The sequence below is a fragment of the Gymnodraco acuticeps genome, unplaced genomic scaffold (assembly GCF_902827175.1).
Source record: "Gymnodraco acuticeps unplaced genomic scaffold, fGymAcu1.1, whole genome shotgun sequence".
NCBI lineage: Eukaryota > Metazoa > Chordata > Actinopteri > Perciformes > Bathydraconidae > Gymnodraco > Gymnodraco acuticeps.
The window spans coordinates 21,438-44,905 of record NW_022990245.1 but is presented as its reverse complement, the minus strand read 5'-3'; the positions used below and the strand labels follow the sequence as shown (position 1 = coordinate 44,905).

Sequence of the window (23,468 nt, the reverse complement as noted above, 5' to 3'; positions counted from 1 at the left end):
GTGATCAGCCATTTTATATGTTCAAATGTCTACTGTGAAGGATATCATGAAGCCTTGATGCAATCAAATGTAAAACAAAAAAGTTATGATTGATGAAAGTAGTGAATCGGTCAGATTTGACCCGAAGACAACAGGAGGGTTAATTATAAAAATGTTAAATATTGTTCATTGTTTTCAGTTTTACAGATAAGTTCAATGCAAATAACATTTAAGTGTTTTCAAACTAAAATATTACAACAACAGTTAGGATCTAAATAAAGGATGTAACCAAACACACAGTTATTGGTGTGGTGTGTCCAAATATAATGACTCAAAATAGAATGAGTAATTTAAATGTATTTTATTCTTTCACTGAACCTACCTTTAAGTACCGATAGGACATGGTGAGTGTTTTATTGCTGCAATGTTCTTACAGTTAAAGGATCCTGAAAGATAAATAAACTGCTGTAAAGGACCATTTGTAGGAACAAGGAAATCTATTAGTGATCTCATACCTTAGACACACACACACACACACACACACACACACACACACACACACACACACACATACACACTCACTCTCTCTTAAGGAAAGTGGTTAATAACAAAGCTAAGATGTGCAATTCAAGGTCATAAAGTTTAACAACAAGTGTTCAAGATTTAAAGGGACATTCACTACATTTTATAGTTAAAGTGTCATTTTTAAACTTTCATCAAACACTCAAGCGTCTTTTAGTGTTGGCACTTCTCTTCATACTCCTTAGTTTAAACTTATTTTACACCGAGTAAAAGCCACATTGTTTGTCCCTTTCAGCTCTAAACCCACTCCTACACTCAGTGTGAGACTTCCACTGTTTTCCCTGGTTACACACGTTAAGATTTAATATTTCTTTCTCACAATTTAGCTCATTGTAATTGTTTTGTATTCTCTGTGTGTGTTTTGAATCTGTTAAATGTGATATAATTACTTCATAATGACATCTTTTAGTCTTTTCAGTTCAGCTGCCTCTTCCATTTCACACAGATCAAACGTATTTAAACTAAAACTTACATTAGTCCACACATTAACTTCATTTCCCCCAAATCACCTTCTGTAAGAGCCTCAACTGTAACTCCTATCAGTGTTTGAGCATCAGCTAATTCTTTAATAATACATCTTCAGATTTTATAATTGTTCTCATAATTGTAACTTGATGTGTAAACTGATAGATTTATTTTAACTGAGGCATATTGTTATTTAGGACTTCACTTGAATTTGCTCTTGTTAAACTTCAACCCCTTTTAGTTTTTGAACTTTACCTGAATTCACAACTTAATTCGACTTGTGCTTTATTTAAAATATGAGGCATACATCTATTTCAGACACAGAAATACATTGAAAAAGCTCCAAATACTTCAGAAGTGTTTGTGGTATTCAGCTGCCGGTACACACATTTTCTCAGTGAAGTTTCTCTAGTTTTCCACAGACCGTTGTTATTATTTGTATTAACATCAAAGTGTCCCTTCTTAATGACCTTTAGAGAACGTTCTGTAAGCAGTACATGTGGGTGTGTTTGTGTAAAGCAACAACAACCGTAAAAGGATCAAAACAAACTTTAAGTTGCCGGTTACCTGGCGGACAGGTGAGAAGGAGGCGGAGGTAAAACAGCCAACCCTCGCTCAGATCAGAGTTTACAGCTCGGCCTTTGTCTGCCGACCCTGAATGCGTCTGTGCCAAAGTTCAGCGCTCACACAACTCGGACAATAGAAAGAAAGAAGACACTGAACTAGATGTTCTGCAGACGCTTCATATTGTCTGCGGCACACCTGAGAAAAGTGAAGAAAAGCACCTGAGAGTATTCAGCGAGGCAGCGGGATGTGAGTAACACAGATTTATCAAGAAATCAATGATTAAAGTAAATGTTCTCCGGTTCCTGTAATGGCTTACTTCTTAGGTTTTTGACATTGTTTTAACCCTGAGACGTTACACTGTAGGTTTAGACTTACATTTTATCGTTTTATTTGGTGTCTTGAATCATCTGCTGTACTTTTCTGACCTTCAGTTGACAAATCTTGATCAACTTTAAAGGAAAATTGTGCCATTTTAGAGACTTTAACAAAGACTCATTTAGTGACAATTTCAAACAGCAGGTACACATGCATTGACAGTTTCAGCGTTTTATTTATTTGTTCATTTATATTGATTATTTTATATTTTACATACAGTACTGGACTTGAATTCATTTTCGAAGTTCCAGTACTTTAATTTTAATTGTATTTTTAGTTTTGTTAGAATTTGTTCTATATGCAAAATATTTTACTTTAGCTCCTATATCAATGGTGGCATGTTTGTACTCCAACTCAAACCCAAATCAAAAATCTGAGGTATGGTTACCTCAGATTAAAGTCCTTTTAAAGAAAACACATATTTTATTCCTGGATTAATGCAATGAATTGTTCATCACATAAATGTTGTGGCTGGAAAAATACATGGAGCAGATTTGAATTACTTAATGAGTTATTTTACACTGTAATGTATTATCTTCAAAGTACCTACAATTTTCTAATAAATGTAGTTGGATGTTTGGATCTAAAACTGAAAGTACATTTAGATTCAGATTCAGATTCAACTACTAGTACTAGTAACGAAACAGAGTTTGGCATCTGACCAGAAGTGCAAAATAGCAGTGCAAGTGTCTACATGATATAAATAAATGAATATGAAATAATTATAAATAGGCTATAAACAGATGAAGTATGTAGGCTACAGTATAAACAGTATTGACAGTATAGTGATAGTATAGTATATAGACAGTATAAAGATATGATAGTCATTCTACAGAAAAGGTGGAATCTGGGTGATACAAATCTGCTGAAATATATTCCTTCTAAAAACATCTAGAACCTGTTAAACAGCAATAACTAACTCTTAACTTGATGAATCCACAACAAGTAGAGCTTAAAGTATTTTTATAATTTTTATACAAAGCTTATTTACATAGGAACGTCACTGGTGTTGTGTTACCAGGAAGAAGAGTAACACCAGTGACAATTTGGAGAAAACACTACAATTTTAACAAAATTGCTGCCATGTGTCAGACCAAATGGCTTCAGTCAATATCAAAATATTTTAACTCTTCCATACAATACATTTTCCCATTCAAATGTTCACCCCTAGGGCTATGCAATGAGTAACACTAATGACAAACTTGAAAGACGCACGTACAATTTGAAGATAAAATGACACCATTAACAAGCAAAGTAGAAGTATCTGACTTTCCTTATGTCTTTGTCCACTGCCTCAAATTATCTCTTGTTACAGGAGGCACTTCAGAGACAGTACATTATTTCAAAAAATAAAAGCGTTTTGTGTAGCAGTAACACCAATGACGTCATTTTGGGTGACTGACATTTATTGGATATTATTAATAATAATTTGCTTTTTTTGTTACCATTTCAGTGTTATATTTAATGCTTGTAATGTTATGTAAATATGAATGAGATTTATTTATTGAAAAAAAAAACATTTTAAATGAAAACTATAGGCTCCACTTCCATGTATGATCAAAGTGACAAGGCAGTTCCTTGAACTTGGCATTTTAAATAAATTGCAATTTATGTATAAAACCATTTTAAAAATGTTTAAATTTAGTACCATTGCAAAGACAATCTCTATTTATTCAACATATATAATGAATGTGAGTATTAGGTCAACGTCATGTATTTTGGTCTCTGCAAAAGTAAGTGACAGTACTTCCACCTTTTCTGTAGAATGTACATATATATGTAATTTACTTGATATTAATGTTTTGTTTCTTCTTCGTTTCGTGTCAGCTCATCCATAGGTGATGCCATACTGAGACCTCATCATTAGTCACCATCAGTTTGACTGACATCACCATGGCGACCAGGACGGCGGAGGTCCAGCGAAGGATCGTGTCCAAAGACGGCCACAACAACGTGCGCGTCGACAACGTGGAGGGCATGGTGAAGCTGTACCTGCACGATATCTGGACCACGGTGGTGGACATGAAGTGGCGCTACAAACTCACTCTGTTCGCCTCCACCTTCGTCATGACCTGGTTCATCTTCGGGGTCATTTTCTACTTCATCGGCATGGGCAACGGGGACTTTGATCCCGACTTGAGCGTCAACCGCACGGCCTGCGTGGTGAACGTGAAGACCCTCACCGGAGCCTTCCTGTTCTCCCTGGAGTCACAGACCACCATCGGGTACGGTTTACGGTACATCTCAGAAGAGTGTCCGCTGGCCATCTTCACGCTCGTGGCTCAGCTCGTCATCACCGGCCTGGCTGAGATCTTCGTCACCGGGGCCTTTCTCGCCAAACTGGCCCGCCCAAAGAAAAGAGCGGAGACCATCAAGTTCAGTAAGTCTGCGGTGATCTGCCGGCGCGCCGGGAAATTGTGTCTGATGGTGAGGGTGGCCAACATGAGGAAGAGTCTTCTGATCCAGTGCCAGCTGACGGGGAAATTCCTCCAGTCCAACGTCACGGAGGAAGGTGAGAAGACGCAGATCCACCAGAGCTCTGTGGACTTCTTCATGGACTCCAGTGGAGAGTGCCCATTCCTGATCCTCCCGCTCACCTTCTACCACGTCCTGGACGAGCACAGTCCTCTCACAGGCCTCAACGCAGAGAACCTGCAGACCCGAGACTTCGAGCTGCTGGTGACCCTGAACGCCACCATGGAGTCCACCGCCGCCACGTGCCAGAGCCGCACCTCTTACGTCCCGCAGGAGATCTTCTGGGGGTACGAGTTCAAGCCGGTGTTGTTCAGCACCACGGGGGGCCGATATGTGGCAGATTTCAACTTCTTCGACAAGGTGCAAGTCACCAACGATGCGGTTGTCCTGAGTAACAACACGGAGAAGCTCAAACTGGAGGAGGACTACAAGAAAGAATAGAGGACGTGTTGTTTTTTTACACCGTTTCATGTAATGGTGAAAGTTAGTTTGGGCTTGATCAGTTGAACTTAGTTTTTATTTTTTCAACGTTTTAGACATTTACATAAACAGTAGAATACTCATTACCTTCCACCAACCCAAACCATCTTGGCATTACATTGAGAATAACAGATTGCTGCAGGAATGAGTCCTCACATCTTGGAATGAGTCAGCCTTTTTCTACCTCTTGGTTACCTTTTCTCAAAGTTGATGGTTTTTCTGAATTAGTTTTTTAGATACAGGAAATGTACCCTGCGGTTAACACGAGCTTCAGAGACTTTCCAACAATCAAAACAATCCTTGGCTCTACTTAGAGAATATTACTCTACTGCAGAAACTTTTCCTAAAAACTGAAAAAGAGTTTCACCATCTCAAGGCCGAGGTTTTTTACCGGAGATGTTCTCCCTGGCAACTTGCACACATTAGATTACATCCAACTTTATTGTGATTGCACAGAGTACAAGTACTAACCAGAGGTATACAACAGGAAAATAAAAATAGTTGTAGTATAATAGAAATATATATACATACATGTGACAGGTATAAACAGACTGAATGTATTTACACTATGAACATGATAAAGGAGGACATTATTGAACAGCAGTTTAGAAATTGGAAACACTATAAGTCAGGTATACAAATATACAGTTTAATACAGACACTATCCACAGAATAAATAAAGATCGTTATTGACGTCGACACATCAGATTTTCATTTCATTTCATTTTTATTTGTCCCGCTCATGGTACGCAAAACCAAATGTACAATAATTACCACAAAACATGACTCTACCATTGAGCGAAAAGGAGCAGGGAGAAGAATACAATCTTATGTGACCTGCCCCTTTCTAAAAAAACAAATAAATACAAATAGATGGCCCTTCATAATAATACATTTTTTTTCACAGCCAAACATAACAGTATCTTAGGATACTAAGAGAAACACACAAAAAAAATACTTATTTCCCACTTGACGGTTAACGGAAAGAAACAAAACACCAAAACATCACATGTATAAGGAAAAGAAAAGCGCAACACCCTCATCTGAGTCCTACTGGAGAAGGTGGAAAAATAGAATGAGGCTCACATAAACACCAGCGTTCTTTATATGACTTTGGGAATAGCTAACAAGCGGTAAGAAATCCAACTGTTCAAGACATGATTCATGTGAAGATGTAAAGTTTGTTTGTTGTGTTTTAAAGATGAGAAGATAGCTGAACATGGAAGAGTGAAATGTTGTGTGTAAAAGATGTAGATTTTTTGTAAATAAATAAAAGTACAAATATGTTTTTTTGTTCCAAAGTTGAGTAGTTTACTCAAAGAAGCGCACTTTAACTTAGTAACGCCACTTCTATTATATTTAACAGATCAAATTGTTATTTTCCCACTGCCCACTGCATGCTGGCATAAACACACGGTACTTTAGTAACAGATGGTTTCAGAGAATGACTGTTGGAGCAGTTTGAAGGACAGAACAGGTTCAGCCCCCGTCTCAGGTTGTGTTTAGTTGTTGTTGTGGAAACACAGCGTGTGCGTGGCAGCTGTATCTGGTCCAAACAAATCTTTAAATCCAAAACACAACTGATCTTTTACTGCCAGAGGGGGTCTAACAGCTTGGCTAGAAAATGCTGTCTGACGTGAGATCATCTAATATACATTAATAAAACAAAGGTTTTCATTCTAATACTTCTACTCCACTTCAGAATGAAATATTCTATGTATATTTATACAGGGTTGCCAACTTTGGGTACCTGGCTGGAGTGAGATTTTGATATCATGGGTTTAATTACACATATGCGCACGAAATGACTGCTATCGTGTCAGCAGCGGGACCTTAGCATATATATAGGATATATATACAAATACACAATATTGGACAGACTATAAAGGGCACACAGTTTCATTCACTAATGAAAGTCACATGTTTGTTTCCACTGTTTTATTGTGTGCCTGTCACGATAAGCAATTCATTGACTTATCGTACGATAAATAAAAATGAACTCGATAAATTGCCATTTACATGAGGATGTGACTAGCAGTTTGAAAGGATGTAGTTGAATTATTATTATTATATATTATCATTATGTCAGTGGTCTAAAATGGTCATACAACGGTGCCGACAATATTATCGTTTATCGCAATAATTTCCGGGAAAATGTATCCAACAAAATTAATTATCATGAGAGGCACATGAAACACACACACACAAACAAATCTACAGACTTACTCCAAACTGCCAAATATATTAATTAATGCACTCTCACTCTCATATACTCTTTGACTCAATTTTGGCCTAGTAGAACAATAAGCAGCAGACTATCTGCGCATGCGCAATACGGGTCGGGGATTGACCAACCGGCTCCCACTGCTCTGCTGTCTGTTAACGTTGTTACCCTATGGTTGTTACGAGTGGTGGGGGCGGGGAGGGAGCGGATCGACAGCTTCAGCAGCTGTCAACTCAACATCGTAAATAACCAACCAAAAACGATCGCCGGTTCATCTTGTTTTTGGCGTGAGAATAGTTTGGGCAGCGTGAGAGCGTGAGATTGAGAGTGAAAGCGTGTGTCACATGCCAGATGCGTGAGAGTTGGCAACCCTGATTTATATGAATATATTTAGTATGAAATATATTTAGCCCGGCTAAAATAACTGGATGGCCTACCTGCCTGTCAGCCTTCCATCTGTGCACAAACTTATCTCGTGCCCTCATTGGTCATGTTCGCGTTCGTGTGTGTTGGATGAGGGGCTCTGTGAGGAAGTCTGAAGGAAGGGGCAAGTTTTTTCCGGTTGTGTATTTTCAAATTCTAGCGCACTCGAGCTGGGGGGTATACTACGAAGCAGGATTTTCGCTTAGCCGGCTAAATTCAGGGAAAACTCCGGCTTTCCGGTCCTACGAAGCTGGTTCTCTTTTTAGCAGGCTAGATCTCCATGGTAACTTATGCTTAGCGGCTAACCTGGTCGGGACCAGGTTAGGTTGCAGGCTAAGAGCTCATCTCAGTGAAAGCACTGCCTGCTGACCAATCAGAGCTCAGTGTGCGGAGTTTAAAGCGATCAAGTCATATTACAGGAGAAAGGAAATACAGAAAAGCTGCCGTCGCAGGAAAGACGGCCGGCAAAAATCACCGACTGTGTGAACGTGAACATTAATAGAATATCACCTCCATCTTCAGAGCAATCTGACTATTATAACATTAGCGTTAAGAAAGCTTACTTAAATATATGCCACAACATAAGTAACCGGATCAGAGTAACATTAAGTACAGTCCGCGGCATATCACATCATAATGCATCATATATCTCCTTATCTGAGTCAGCTGAGCCGTATCTGGCCGTGCAACACTCAGTGTCACATACTGTATGCAGAAGTATTATTTTAAGCAACACATTAGTTGACGAAACACTCGAGACAAATGTAGGCTAATTAAAGTCAGATCGTGTTTTAGACGGGGCAGTGATATCATAAACCTGTTAATGTACGCATTCAAACACTTTTTCTTTTGCCAGCTGTATTCACCTTGCAGGTGCAGCTCTGTGGCTTTGATCCTGGATAAAGTGTTTAAGTCATGGATGTTTAAAGTTTAACTTCTTCATTTTTGACTAGTATTAAAGTTCACTTTTCATTCAGGAAGTATGACGCTGCGCTGTCAGTACGCTTCTCCATGTTTGTGATTGGTCGAATGCTCCAGATACCACCCCTTTCATGTGAACGCGCACCTAACTAGATAGGAAACGGCTGGCTTGAGCGATCCACTTGATAACCAGCGTCGTAGTACAGTTTAGCGAGAGCGCGTATGTTTTGGATTAGGCCAACCGGCTCACTCAAACATATCCAGGTTAGTTTGAGCCAGTTTCGTAGTATAGGCCCCTGGTTTCTCCAAAATTGCATAGGCTACCCCACCTTTAAGTGTGTAAAGTTACATTTAGTTTGACCTTTAAAAGCTGCAGCCTTAAAGTGATAAAGAGAGAGGCATTAACAATCATTATCCTGTAATATGATATGGGTTATGTGATTCTATACGCCATTCTGCATGATGATTATTACCCTAACCCTAATTTAAAGCTTCTTCAATATCCGTACTTTTAAATGATTTGAATGGCGAGTCACCATCAGGCTATCTCTGCTTATTCTACATGACATTTTGCACATCATGTATAGGTTAGTCCATTTGGGAATTATTGTTCAATTTGTGTGGATTCCAGCGGATGTGGGTTGTGAAGAAGACTCCTTCATCGCAGTTGGCATATGGGGCATGGTAAAAGGCACACTGAGGGAAACACATTAATAACTTTGCTGGACATTGGTAAAATAAAACCCAAGTCATTATTTGTTCAAGACAGCTTTATTTGAAGTCATACACAACAATGCTGTGCCAAAGTAACCTGCTTACCCTCTCGTTCAAGGTTGTGAGGTCCAAACAGAGCAACAGAAAACTGCAGCGTTAAGTAGAGGCTCAATCAGTGGAAGTACCTGTGCTCAATTGGAGCATACCATGTAGTGCATGGGCACGGGTGACCATTTTCTTCCAAGTGTTAAAGTGTTATTGGTTAAGGCTTCTGTGGTCAGAAATGTAGAATATGTTGACCTATTTGATTTATTGTGTTTAATTAGTTTGAACTACATTTTGAATATGTTTGTAGACAGGGGCGGCGGGTGCTGTAGGCTAGGGAAGGCTAAGCCTTCCCAAATATTTGTGTCACTGCATCCTGGTAAAATACAAATATAATGTATAATGTCTGTGTCTTTGCCACCTGTGCCCTGTACTACGAAGCCAGTTCAACAGACTCTGGATATGTTTGAGTAACAAACAAACTAACAACAACAAACAAACGAGATCTCGCTAAGCGGTCCTACGACGCTGGTTATCAACTCCGTAAATCAAGCCAGGGTTTCTCTCTCCAGCTGAGAGCGCGTTCACGTGAAAGGGGCGGGGTTAGCTACATTTGACCAATCACAAACGGGGACAAGTGTACTGACAGCGCAGCGTCATACTTCATTAATGAAAAGTAAACTAATATTAGACAAATATGAGCTTTAAACATCCATGACTTAAACATATAATCCAGGATACAAGCCACATAGTTGCACCTGCAAGGAGAATACAGAACAACTGGTTAAAAAATAACTAGGCCTACCGAGTGTTTGAAAGCGTATAGTTTTATGATATTACTGCCCCATCTAAGACACGAGTGGATCTGACTTTAATTACATTTGACTCGAGTGTTTCGTCAACATAATGTGTTGCTTAAAATAATACTTCTGCATACATGTGCCACTGTAAGTGTTGCACGGCCAGATACGGCTGGAGAAGCTGACTCAGATAAGGAAATATATGATATATTATGATATTATATGATCGATGATCTGATTGATGATGTAATGATAAGTGCGACACGTCGGCGTCTTCTCTGCATACGGCAGTTTAAACTGTATTTCCTTTATCCTGTAATATGACTTGAGAGATTTAAACTCCGCACACTGAGTTGATCTCTTTTCTATAGACGCTGGAGGCGGGCAGCGTCAGGTAAACAAAGTTATTTAGCCTTCCCAAACCTGAGCCTCACGCGCCACCTATGTTTGTAGATGATAAGAATAACAGTAATTAAGTGTATAAAAAGTGATGTTGGGTTAGTCTGACTGTGGCTGTAGAGCAGAGAGGTACCAGTTTATATTTCTTCGACCTGTATATATATTAAGGTTTGTTTTTCTTTCTATTTTGGACTGTACACCCTTGTTACTTTGTTTTTTCAGCATTTTGGCTGTTAATCTAATTTATTTCCTAGTTATTTCATCGACCCTTTTTGTAACAGAGGTAATTAGGTATTGGATCAACTGGCAAACAAATTGATTGAAAGCAAACCAGATTGATTTAATAGTACCCATCAGTAGAGCAGAAGTCAAATCAGTTACGAAAGTTGTTATCAAGCAACAATGGCAAAAGTTATGGGACAGTAACACTAAAGGAAGACATTTATACCAGATACAAAGGGAAGTAGGAACAGAAAGCACTTGGGGGAGTAGTAGAAGAGAACAGAGCATTAACAGCAGGATCAAATTGGGTCACTCTTTATTAAACTCATCACTGCATCTGATTGGAAAACATCCAACTGGCAATTGTGATGGTTGCCAACAATCAGAGACAAATACCTCATGTATTTTTTAGCTGCCCGGAATATAACAGACAAAGACTCATTCTGAAAACTGCACTGGAACAACATAACATCAAGGACATGGATTTCAAGTCAATATTCGCAAGTAACTCAAGAAATTAAGTAAACAAGGTGATCTTCAAGTTTCTCACTGGACTGAGGACAAGGATTTAACATGAACATTAAATAAATCAACAATAGGTGGCGATGTATGCTCCAAGTGGAAGCGATTCGCCATTAAAGCAAAGAAGAAGAAGAAGAAGGGTATCTCTTCTTGAGTCTTTTATTTTGAAGGGGTCGGAACATCAAGCCTTTCCGAGAACAGAGCGGAGCTGAGGTGCTGCTTTTATTCTGAAGGATACAGACCGGAAGTCGTGTTGTTGTTGCTGCCAAGCGTAACACAAACCGGGAGAGAAACAAGATCTATATTTATATATAAAACGCGTTGTTTTCACTTATAAGCAGTTCTTTTAAATGTCTGTCTGATGTGTAGTGGTCAGAGATGAGTGTCACTTTGGATATAAGACTAAAAAGAGCGAACAAAGTTTATCATGAAGGGGTAAGTAGCAGTCACAGTTAGCTTAGCTAGCTAATAAGCTTCTTCTACTTATGTGCTGTTTAGTTAACATTAACTCTTTGTCATGTTAGTAAAATACAGTATTGTATTAATATATTCTATAATACAACATTACAATATAACACTAGCTAGGAGGCAGCTTCCTGTGCGCACGTGACCAGCAGCTGATCAGATTGGTGTTACACTAAAATCTGTCATCCATCATATTCTAACCCTCTGAGATCAATAATAAAGAGTAACAGCATTGAATATATTCCTAACAAATCAGTGGTTGAAAGTAACAAAGTACATTTAAAATTGTACAATTTTAAAGTACTATTTGATGCCTCTCTAAATACACATTTCAGGGCATTACATTGATTAGTCACTAATACAAAATGTCCATCGAGTGATTAATTATGATGTATTAGGTTAAGCTCCCTGGCAGTATATAAAGAAGCCTTATTAAGATGATTTTTGTACAGATTTTAACGCAATTGGAGGAAAATTTGAAATATTGGGCTTTATAAATAACTATTGGTTTATTGATTAGCTCCACTTGCAGCAGCTGCAACTATAAAGTTACTATAACTTGTTGCATCAATAATTACAACCCATATAAACATTACTCTGCATATTTAATACTTTAGTACTTTAATTATATTGTGATGCTTCTGTTTCTGTACTTTTCTGAATGCTTTTATTGCATTCTTATCATCATAGATAGATAGATATATGGATAGATAGAGGGATAGATAGATAGATGGATAGATAGATACTTTATTGATCCCAATTTGGGAAATGTTTGTGTTGCAGCAGCATAACAAACAAGGCAATATACATAAGAGAAACCAAGACACAAGAAATTCATGTGCACCAAAAAAAGTTTTTATTTTGTTTTTGTCTTTGCTTTTGTTTGCTTTGTACTGCCCTTTGAGGCATTTCTTGTGATTTGGGGCTATAATACATTTTGATTTGATTTGACTTCTGACCCTGTGTGTGTTTAGGAGCTGGTGGCGGGCGTCATCCTGCTGGTGTGCAAAGAGCCGCTGCAGCACCACGGCGTCTCTCTGAACCTCGAGGGGCTCGTCAACCTGCAGCTGAGCTCCAAGAGCGTGGGGGTGTTCGAGGCTTTCTACAACTCTGTCAAGGTGAACTACACTCAGCATCATACAGGGGTGGTGGGACGTAACAACATACAATTACTAAAGTACTGTATTTAAGTACACATATCATGCCACTTTTCATGACTCAAATCTCAGAGTGAAGTAGTAGTTTACTCCACTACATTTATTTGTCAGCTTTGGTAAATGTACAAAGATTTTTTATATATAAAACATACCAAGACTGACATCTCCTAATGTCTTGATTGTTCCGAGTGACACCCAAAGATGTTCAATTCGCAAATATAAGGCAAAGAAAATAACCAAAGTCTTCCCATTGAGAAGCTGTTAGAAAAATCTCCCTGGTCCCCGGCTTGAGCTTCAATCTCAGGATCCATGTATTTATGATCCTCTCAAGAATGGAAGCAGTCATCACATACAGAGCATCAACTAGTTCCTGAGCAGTGTCCTTCACTTGCTGATATCCAAGAGAGGGAGTTACACAGTCACAAGATGGAGGAATAGAAAGCAGTCTTCAATGTTTACTTCAGATTAGCTCCACGTCAGAAATGAGCATGCTTGTCATATGTCTATCTCCATAGAGGCCGAATCATCATGTTAATCACATAGCTATCATATGCCTCAAACAGTCCTGATGCTCTTCTAGGTAATCAGACATCCTGTCATGTTCTCAGCTACAGTTGGGATACCTTTGTTATCATGTGGACTCTCATATTGGAAGAGGACATTCAGTATTTTCCCATTGAGAAGTTTTAACCAGATCATTGTGTTACAAATTTCCTAGGATCAACACTGCAACATTCCCTGACATGATATTGATGTTAAATGTCTGCACTTCAGTCTGTAACCTGTTGTTAATATGCTTCTCACTTCCTGCAGCCCATCCAGCTGATCAGCAGCAACATCGAGGTGGCCAAGGCAGGAAAGATCCCGGGAGGAAAGACTGAGATCCCGTTTGAGTTCCCCCTGAACACGAAGGGCAACAAAGTTCTATACGAGACGTACCATGGCGTCTTCGTCAACATTCAGGTGAGAGAGGGACACAGGTGGCAAAAGTACACACATCCTTTACTCAAGTAGAAGTACAGATACTCGTGTTTAAAAATACTCTGATAAAAGTAGAAGTACTGACTAAACTTCTTTACTCAAGTTAAAGTAAAGAGGGCTTTGAAATGTACTTCAGTAAAAAGTACCTATAACTAGCAGCTGTTTTAAAGAGTACCTGACCTCCCTTTATATCAATAGAACAATAATGTCATTGTTAGCTAATGAATGTTTCCATGCTGAACAACGGCAACATGACAACGTTTCCATTGGTCCCTCTTCTTTAGAGAAGACCAGGAAATGATGGATACACGGATCGTGTTCAAATCAATAGGCACGCAATGACTCTAAATAATAATGATCACGCATCAAACACACATTCAGACTAAAGGAACCAGCTGTTTGGAAAATGAGAGAAGTAGAAAGTACAAGTATTTGAGTTCAACATGTAAGAAGTAGAAAGTACAGGTATTTGTGTTCAACATGTAAGAAGTAGAGAGTACAGGTATTTGTGTTCAACATGTAAGAAGTAGAAAGTACAGGTATTTGAGTTCAACATGTAAGAAGTAGAAAGTACAGGTATTTGTGTTCAACATGTAAGAAGTAGAAAGTACAGGTATTTGTGTTCAACATGTAAGAAGTAGAAAGTACAGGTATTTGGGTTCAACATGTAAGAAGTATAAAGTACAGGTATTTGGGTTCAACATGTAAGAAGTATAAAGTACAGGTTTTTGGGTTCAACATGTAAGAAGTAGAAAGTACAGGTATTTGGGTTCAAAATGTAAGAAGTAGAAAGTACAGGTATTTGAGTTCAACATGTAAGAAGTAGAAAGTACAGGTATTTGAGTTCAACATGTAAGAAGTCAAAGTCAAAAGTTGTCAGAAAAATAAGTAGTGGAGTAAAGTACTGATACCAGAACAATGTACTTAAGTACAGTAACGAAGTATTTGTACTCCACTACTTCCCACCTCTGGAGAGGGACACAGAGTTGTTATGTGATGCCACAAGAGCTCAACTAGAATACCTTATAAGTGTTTTAGTCCAAAAAGATGTGGGTACATATCAAATGTCCTGTCAGTTAACCCTCTCTTTTCCTCTCCTCAGTACACGCTGCGCTGCGACATGAAGCGCTCGCTGCTGGCCAAAGACCTGAGCCGGAGCTGTGAGTTCATCGTTCACTCGCAGGTCAGTGGCTCACATCGAAGCAGATAAAGACTCAGGGGATGGTAATGAGACAGATATTAGATTAAAATACCTCTGATAAAGGGTCAAATATTTCTATCTCATGCTACTCGTCTACATCTCAGAGGCAAATATTATACTCTTGACTGCACTACATTTGTTTGGTAGCTTAAATTAATATATGTTTACATTAAAGGTCCCATGTCATGGCCATTTCTACTGATCATAATTCCTTTGTTGAGGTCTACTAGAATAGATTTATACTGTGCAATTTTCCAAACTCACATTGGTTTCTCATACAGCATCTCTGTATAGTATGTGTATTCACTCTGTCCTACACGGCTTGTTGGAGCTCCTGCCCCCCCCCTCCCTGTGAGCCCAGTGGCCGTCTGTGAGATGGCGAGACACAGCGAAACCCAGTGCGAAACACACACACACCCGCAGCCTGGCTGGGAGCTTGTGTGTGTGCCCAGGATGATTTCCGCGGTGTCTCGCTGTCTCGCCGACCCCACACCAGTGAGCCATCTCACAGTGTCGGCTCCTTGCAGCAGCGCGCCTCGCAACGTCCCGCCGAGTGTGTGTGTGTGTGTGAGAGGAAATCCGTGGATTGGTCCAAACGTAACGGCTCCGCGGACGTTACGTTACGTCACTATACCTGAAATACGTCACTATACGTCACTATGGAGAGAAGTGAGGGCTATTAATAAATGCAAAATATCTCTACCATGCACTGTTGACGGAACATCCGGAACAGACAACATTGTGGAGTTATGGCGACAGCATTACCTTATTCAACTGTGTCCAAAGTGAACTGTATAGGGTAGATGATATTGATAACAATGAGTCAATGGTGATAATGCCACATGAGGTGTGCCAAGCTATAAACAAGCTGTCGGACAACAAAGCCAGTGGTGTAGATCATATTTCTGCTGAACATGTTAAATATGCCAGTGTAAAGATAGCTCCTCTTCTTTCTATCTGCTTTACTGCCTTTATGAGTCATGGCTTGTTACCAGACTCAATGTTGTATGTTCTGTTGGTGCCAGTTATTAAGGACAAAGCCGGTAAAGTGGGAAGCCTAGATAACTATAGGCCCATAGCATTAGCCAGCATATTGTCAAAAGTCCTAGAAAGAATTCTGCTGGACAGATTAGATGACTTTATTAACACAACAGGCTTTAAGGCTAAACATGGCACTGACTTGTGTATATACGCCTTAAAGGAAATTGTCAACACATATAGAGGTAATAACTCATCAGTTCTTATGTGTTTCATTGATGCTTCTGAAGCCTTTGATCGTGTTAATCATAGGATGTTATTTGTTAAACTGAGTCAAAGAGGGGAGCCCAAATACAGTGTGAGAATTCTGGTCTACTGGTATGGCCACCAGACTATGCAAGTCAAATGGGGCAATAGGGTCTCAGCCCCATTTGGGGTTAGCAATGGTGTCAGACAAGGTGGAATTATGTCCCCAGTTCTTTTTAACCTCTATATTGATGATCTGTCCAAGCGACTGAGAGCCTGTAATACTGGATGCATGATTGGTAGTACTCTAGTGAACCATATTATGTATGCAGATGATCTTGTTGAGCTGAGTCCATCTAGCGCTGGTCTTCAGCAGCTTCTTGCTGTTTGTTCTGTGTATGGTGTGGAACATGACATCAAATACAACGCCAGTAAGAGTGCTGTCATGATCTTTAGAACCAAAGAAGATAAATGTCTAAAATGTCCTGATTTTAAATTGTCTGGTATTAATCTTAGTGTCTGTAATAAGTTAAAATATCTTGGACACTTTATTACAGAACAAATGACAGATGATGAAGATATTTATAGGCAATGCCGCATGATGTATGCACAAGCAAACATTCTCCTACGTAAGTTTAGTGCGTGTACAGATGGAGTGAAGATGTCTTTGTTCAGAGCATATTGCACACCGCTCTAAACGGCACATCTGTGGTCAAACTGCAGAAAAGCAAGTTTACGGAAACTTCAAGTAGCTTATAATGATGCCATGAGAATATTGCTGAAGAGACCTCGATGGTCTAAAAAGTGACAGTAGTTATAGATTATTTGCAATTTGGTGCTATATATTTAAAAAAAAAATTATATATATTTTTTAAACACCTTGAATTTCAGGGGGGGGCGCGGGGCTCCGTTGGCGGGGTGCAGCGCCTTCCAAGACAATGGTAGGGGAAACACTGGATAGTAGTGTTTAATCATAGGTTTTCCCCCACTCAAAAAGTGATTGGTTCACTGCATCGCAGGTATTATTGTGATTGGCTCTTGGGCCACATCAAAATTAGACGCGCTGTCATCCTCTCATACTGACACCACACATACACACGTAGGGAGAGCCGGGACGAAAGTAACACGGGACGAAAGTAACATGGGACGAAAGTAACACGGAACGAAAGTAACACGGAACGAAAGTAACGGAGCAATTTTATCCGAGCCCAAACAACTTTGACCGGCCAAATTACGTCAGAATTATCAGCATTCAATACTTAACAGACCTACTAAATATCAGGTTTAACTGTCAGGAGTAGTGTTGTCACGATACCAACATTTTGGTTTCGATACCAAGTCAAGAATTGCGATTCCGATTATTTTCGATACTTTTCTTAAAAAAAGGGAAACAGTCTTAAATGTAATTATTGTGCTTTATTTCACACACAGAACCATAACACAAACTTTAAACAATGAGAACAATAAATACAATAAATGACAAGAATTCGTATTAAATAAAATTAATACATTTCTTACAGACAGGCCTCGTGGTGTCCGTAGGCCTTGCCCTCACTGTCAGAGATATAGCTAAAATACTTCCACATTTAGCTTCTGGCGTCTTTTTGTCAACAAGCCGAGGGGCAGCGGCAGTTGCACTCCCACTTGCAGCCATGCTTCTCGTTTTCTCACATGCTCTGGCAGCTAGCGCGTGCACGAGAGCGGGGAGGCACTTGAGCGTGCTTGAGAGGGGCGGGACTGTAGGCACGGCTGCAGAGCAGGGAGTGGAAGCAGAGCGCTGAACACACACAGCTCTTATTTAAGTGAAATGTTTGTGGCTGCAGGAGTCAATACTCTACAAGCTGTTTTAAGAAATCTTATGTATAAATGTATTTGCCGGCTTAATGACTCTGATAATGAAATCCTCTTGGCCTTATCGAACATAAGGTTTAGTGCTACACAATCGCAGCTGTGGAGACATTGGTATAATTGTCTCTTTGTAGGACACTGATTTAAAAACTATGAATTCTTTTTACGCTGTGTATGTAATTTATTATATGTAATGCCTTGTCTTTTATCTATGTAATGTCTTGTCTTTTATCTGGACCCTGAGTCTGTAATAAAGTTTTCATTCATTCATTATACCCAAGAAGTAAACAATGGAAAAAGAGAAATCTCCAACGAGGCGTTCTGGGGCAGCAGAGACAGGTATTTTCTGTGTTAGTGTTACTCGCTACAGGGTTTACTTTGAGGGCTTGTGACTCTGCAGACCGTTTACATGCATAAAAACCTTCATAACACACAAGGGGACGGGTGATAACTGGAAAAGCATGACATGGGACCTTTAACACATATACAGTATGAAAGTACTATACCCTTATTCTACCCAGAAGTAAACCAAGTATCTAAAATAAGCTCCATGGTAATAAACTACAGTATTAGCTTGCAGAACGTAACTCAGTGAAACTCAGAGGAGATTGTAGCCGTGTTGATGAACCGTGTTTAATGTTTTCCTCAGCCTCAGAAAGCTAAAGTTGTCCCGACGCCGGTGAACTTCACCATCACTCCAGACACCCTGCAGAACTCCAGAGAGGTGAGCAACAGCTTACAATGTACTGATTGACTATAATGTGTTTTATATTGTGTACACCATTTTATGTCACTTGTATGAATTTTGTTTTGTGTGACATTATTTATTATATTTTGGGGATAAACTTAACTTTTTGAGGGGAATTTTTACAATTTCTCTCATGCTTTTTATTTGATAGACTTTTTTTTGTGAAAAAAGTGTAGTATAATATGTCTTCTTTTTTTACATTCTTTTCGACAAACCACACTTTTATTTAGGGTTAGGGTTAGCATACTATCTAGAATAGTTTAATTTCTTGGTTGTTTAAATTGTTTGACATAAGTCTGAACAAAGTAACTTCGATCTCTCTGTCTGTGAACACAAACTGAAAGATTGACAATAAAGTTGACTTTGCTTCCTGCCCTCAGAGGAGTGCCGTGCCAAAGTTTCTGGTCAGAGGGAAGCTAGACGCCACCAACTGCGTGATCAGCCAGCCGCTGACCGGAGAGCTGGTGGTGGAGAACTCTGACGTCCCCATAAAGAGCATCGAGCTGCAGCTGGTGAGAGTGGAGACCTGCGGTGAGTTCACAGTTCTGTTCTCTAACGGCACGGCTGATGGGTTTTTCTACGGTTACAATAAATAGTAAAAAAAGACGGGTCCTATGTCTCTTCTTAACCCCTTTTCCTTAACCTCAAGATTCAAGTTTCAAGGCTTTTATTGTCATTCGTACAGAGCTACAGTGTAGTTATGTCGATGACAATCTTAGGTCCCAGGCTCCTCCAACAGTGCAGCACAATAAAACAGATAAAATAGTACAAGTAAATGCAATAAAATAGAATAGAAGTAGTGCCATAAGAGTCTATATACAAATGATACATCATTTGTAAGTTACAAATAGGTGAATGTTATGGATGTGAAAGTTCAGGTGTTTAACAGTCTAATGGCCTGTGGGATGAAACTGTCCCTGAGTCTGGTGGTTTTAAAACAAATCTTGGGGTTAAAATGAAATAAGTGACGCAGAATTCATCAGGACTACGAAAAAGAGACCGCATTCACTGGGGGACGCAATACATTATTCTGTAGCTGGTCAACAAAAGCACATTTAGACAATTTGCCCCATTCGAGCTTATGATGCTGTTTCATGCTAGCTTTATGATCGTGGGTAACTCTGAAAAATATATAACTTAATAAGCAGGGTTTGAATTGAAATTAAAAAAGCAAAGTGAAAGGGAACGGTTGCTCGCACTTACCCCTGTCTCCGCTTGCATATATTTTATGCGTAACCTGTAAGGCTTCTAGTCCGGTTCATATCACCATTACAACATGTTGAATTAAATAAAAAGACTCAAGAAACCCCCACAACTCAGTATTCACTGCGAAATATTGACTCTATATGATCAGTGTACAGTAATAAGTGTAACGTTTATAGTTTGCCTTTTTGTAAGTGTTGAAATAAGCAAATTAAGCCATAAGATAACTTTAAATGTCGCGGCAGCCTTTCCTCCTGCATTTCGTAAAGGATGTTTTAGTATACCCTTTGCTAAAGGAAACAATAAAGCACCTTCAGTAGACAAATCTTGATCAACTTTAAAGGAAAATTGCGTAATTTTAGAGATTTGAACAGAAACTCAAAGACTTATTTCTTGGCAATTTCAAACTGCAGGTAGTACTTGAGTAAATGTACTTAGTTACTTCCCACATCTGCTCAAACCCAAATCAGAAATCGGTGGTATGTTTACTTTAAACTTAGTATTTCCAATACCTGCTACGTTCTGCTTCTACTTCACTACATTATGAAGCACTGAAGCGCCTTCTCTTCTAGAGCGTTCAAACAGCTTTTATCATGGCTGCCTCTCACGTACTTCTGGGTCATTTTACCCAGGTCATAAAATAATATTCGACTGCTACTAATGTCCGGTGCGTTCAGGTTGTGCTGAAGGTTACGCCAGAGACGCCACGGAGATCCAGAACATCCAGATCGCTGAAGGCGACGTGTGCCACGGCCTCCCCATCCCGATCTACATGGTGTTCCCCCGCCTCTTCATCTGCCCCACGCTGGAGACCACCAACTTCAAAGTCGGTCAGTGAAGTCGAGCTGCTTTACGATACGATAACGATAATACTTTATTGGTCAGATCAAGTCTGAAATGTGACTTGCATCACAGCAGCTCCATGTGTAACATCAACATGGACACATATCAGGACACAGTAGATGAAAAACAAACAACAAACATTTAACGTAACAGCACAATCACTGAGAGAAAACCTGCGCAAAGAGCCTTCAGCGTGCATTTGATCTGGGATTCAGCTCTGTAGATCCAAACAGTGGTGGAAGTCAAATATTGTAAACATAAATTCATCCATTAAACTGCTTCTTTGACAAAGCTGCTTCTTTATGAGTTAAAAAAAATACCCCCTTTGATGAGTACTAGGTCCGGCAGTGGCTCCGTCAGTAGGGGCTTGGACTGGGAGCCGTAGGGTCGCCGGTTCAAGTCCCCGAACAGACCTAAATATGGACTGTGGACTGCTACTTGGAGAGCTCCCAGTTCACCTCCTGCCCTGCCGTGGTGCCCTTGAGCAAGGCACCGGACACTTCCCCCCCCCCCCCCACAATAGCTGCCCACTGCTCCTAGTACTAGACTCCTGGTACTAGGATGGGTTAAAAGCAGAGGCCAAACTTCACTGTGTGACCATTAAAGAGGGTTTCATCCCTCCCATTCTACTCTATACTTTATAATTCTATAATATTTGGATAGCATTCTTTTCTAAAATTCTAATTATTTCTGCCAAATTACTTTCTTATCATTTGTTTCTACTAACCTTTTTTTGACATACTGACATTTTTCCTATGACTGTATTCATTCTCTTTTTTACTCTACTAATATGGTATAATATGTGATCAATTATAAACTAGTATACATACTAGACTATTTTGGACTTACAACATACTCTGTGTGTTTTAAGACATACTATAGTATCGTTTTTTCAATCAATCAAAGTTTAGTTATATAGCCAATATCCAACACATCCTCACTCCCAGGTCGGCCTATGTTGACGTTATGTCAAGTCCCCTGTCGGCTTTTTCCAACGCAAGGGGGGGGCCTTAGCGTCATTTTCAACGCAAGGGGGGGGCCCTTAGCGTCCATTTCAGCTTTCCTGGGATGTCCATATGCTTCTATGGACGCTCATGGAAGCACGGCATTCGTTTGTGTCGGCTGCCCTTAAAGGCAATGTGAGCGTCCATTCTCATTGGATAACGGAGAATTGTACACCCGGAAGTAAGTATTCCCCTTACTGTCGATTGATTTTACAGTGATATCTGCACTACTCAGGGGGAAAGGGGAAAGGGGAAAAATACAAAAGCATTGCACACAATTTAAACCAATCAATGTTGTGTAATTAACAAGGATAATCTGGTGTTTTTTAGTCGATGAGTAGTGCAGATATCACTGTAAAATCAATCGACAGTAAGGGGAATACTTGCTTCCGGGTGTACAATTCTCCGTTATCCAATGAGAATGGACGCTCACATTGCCTTTAAGGGCAGTCGACACAAACGAATGCCGTGCTTCCATGAGCGTCCATAGAAGCATATGGACATCCCGGAAAGCTGAAAATGGACGCTAAGGGCCCCCCCCCTTGCGTTGAAAATGGACGCTAAGGCCCCCCCCCTTGCGTTGGAAAAAGCCGACAGGGGACTTGACATAACGTCAACATAGGCCGACCTGGGAGTGAGGATGTGTTGGTCTTAAAGTTTTTGCAAAAATTAGGGCGTGGTCACATTGAGTGACAGCTCTGTCAAGTGACTGCTGCTGCTAGCTTCTTGTCTCTCTGCTAGCTGCTCCGTGAAGCTAGCTACAGGGACTCTGCCTGCTCAGTTCATCCAGGGAACACAACTTGATTTATATATACAGTCTATGATTTCAACATACAATACTGTGTTTTTATGACAAACTATCATATGACTCTTTTTAAAACTTACTACCACATACTATATATGTGTAGTATGACTTTTACATTTTATTTTTCTGACATACTATGAGGTGCCTAAACGTATTTTTAACTAAATATTGTTCTGTCTTTTCAGAGTTTGAGGTGAACGTGGTGATGGTGCTTCATGATGATCACCTGATCACAGAGAACTTTCCCCTGAAGCTCTGCAGAGTCTGAAGTCTGCACAGCTCCTCTAATGATGATCACTATCTGATTTCCTGTCATTAATAACATGAATGTGACCAAAAGTGTTAAATAAAGATGTTTTCTAATGTTGTATCTCAGTTTGATAGATGTCTAATTTTTCTGAAGTAAATCATAGGAAGTTTGAGTTTTTACATCATGATGATCCGAACTTTGACTATTAATAGTTATGAATAATTAGTTTAATATGATATCTTGCCCCTGCTAAATATTAACCGTCTGAACAGTGATGTAAAGAAATTAAGTACATTTACTTAAGAACAATTTTTACTTGAGTATTTCCATTTCATGCTACTTTGTTCTTCTACTCCACTACAATTCAGAGGTAAATGTTGTACCTTCACTCCACTACATGTATTGAATACCTTTAGTTACTTCACAGATGTGGATGAATGATATGAAATATAATCAAGTGTTAAATCAGACTTTAGTTCCACCTGGAATACATTCACAAGCTACCCTGCAGTATACAAAGTCATTCAAACTAGCTGCACCTTCACC

At 39.5% G+C, this 23,468-nt stretch overlaps 2 protein-coding genes across 2 annotated transcripts; both read left to right on the top strand.

Moving 5' to 3' along the window:
* The first annotated feature begins 1,585 nt into the window (after positions 1 to 1,585).
* Positions 1,586 to 6,209, top strand: kcnj15 (potassium inwardly rectifying channel subfamily J member 15). Its single transcript, XM_034220481.1, has 2 exons — positions 1,586 to 1,839; positions 3,796 to 6,209. Exon 2 carries the CDS (start codon positions 3,862 to 3,864, stop codon positions 4,882 to 4,884), a length of 1,023 nt encoding a protein of 340 aa, XP_034076372.1. The 5' UTR covers positions 1,586 to 1,839; positions 3,796 to 3,861; the 3' UTR covers positions 4,885 to 6,209.
* Positions 6,210 to 11,409: 5,200 nt separating this feature from the next.
* Positions 11,410 to 23,042, top strand: vps26c (VPS26 endosomal protein sorting factor C). Its single transcript, XM_034220482.1, has 8 exons — positions 11,410 to 11,628; positions 12,633 to 12,776; positions 13,629 to 13,778; positions 14,899 to 14,979; positions 18,719 to 18,793; positions 19,198 to 19,348; positions 20,698 to 20,850; positions 22,858 to 23,042. The coding sequence occupies exons 1-8, from the start codon at positions 11,572 to 11,574 to the stop codon at positions 22,938 to 22,940; spliced, it is 894 nt and encodes a 297-aa protein (XP_034076373.1). The 5' UTR covers positions 11,410 to 11,571; the 3' UTR covers positions 22,941 to 23,042.
* The last annotated feature ends 426 nt before the right edge of the window (positions 23,043 to 23,468 follow it).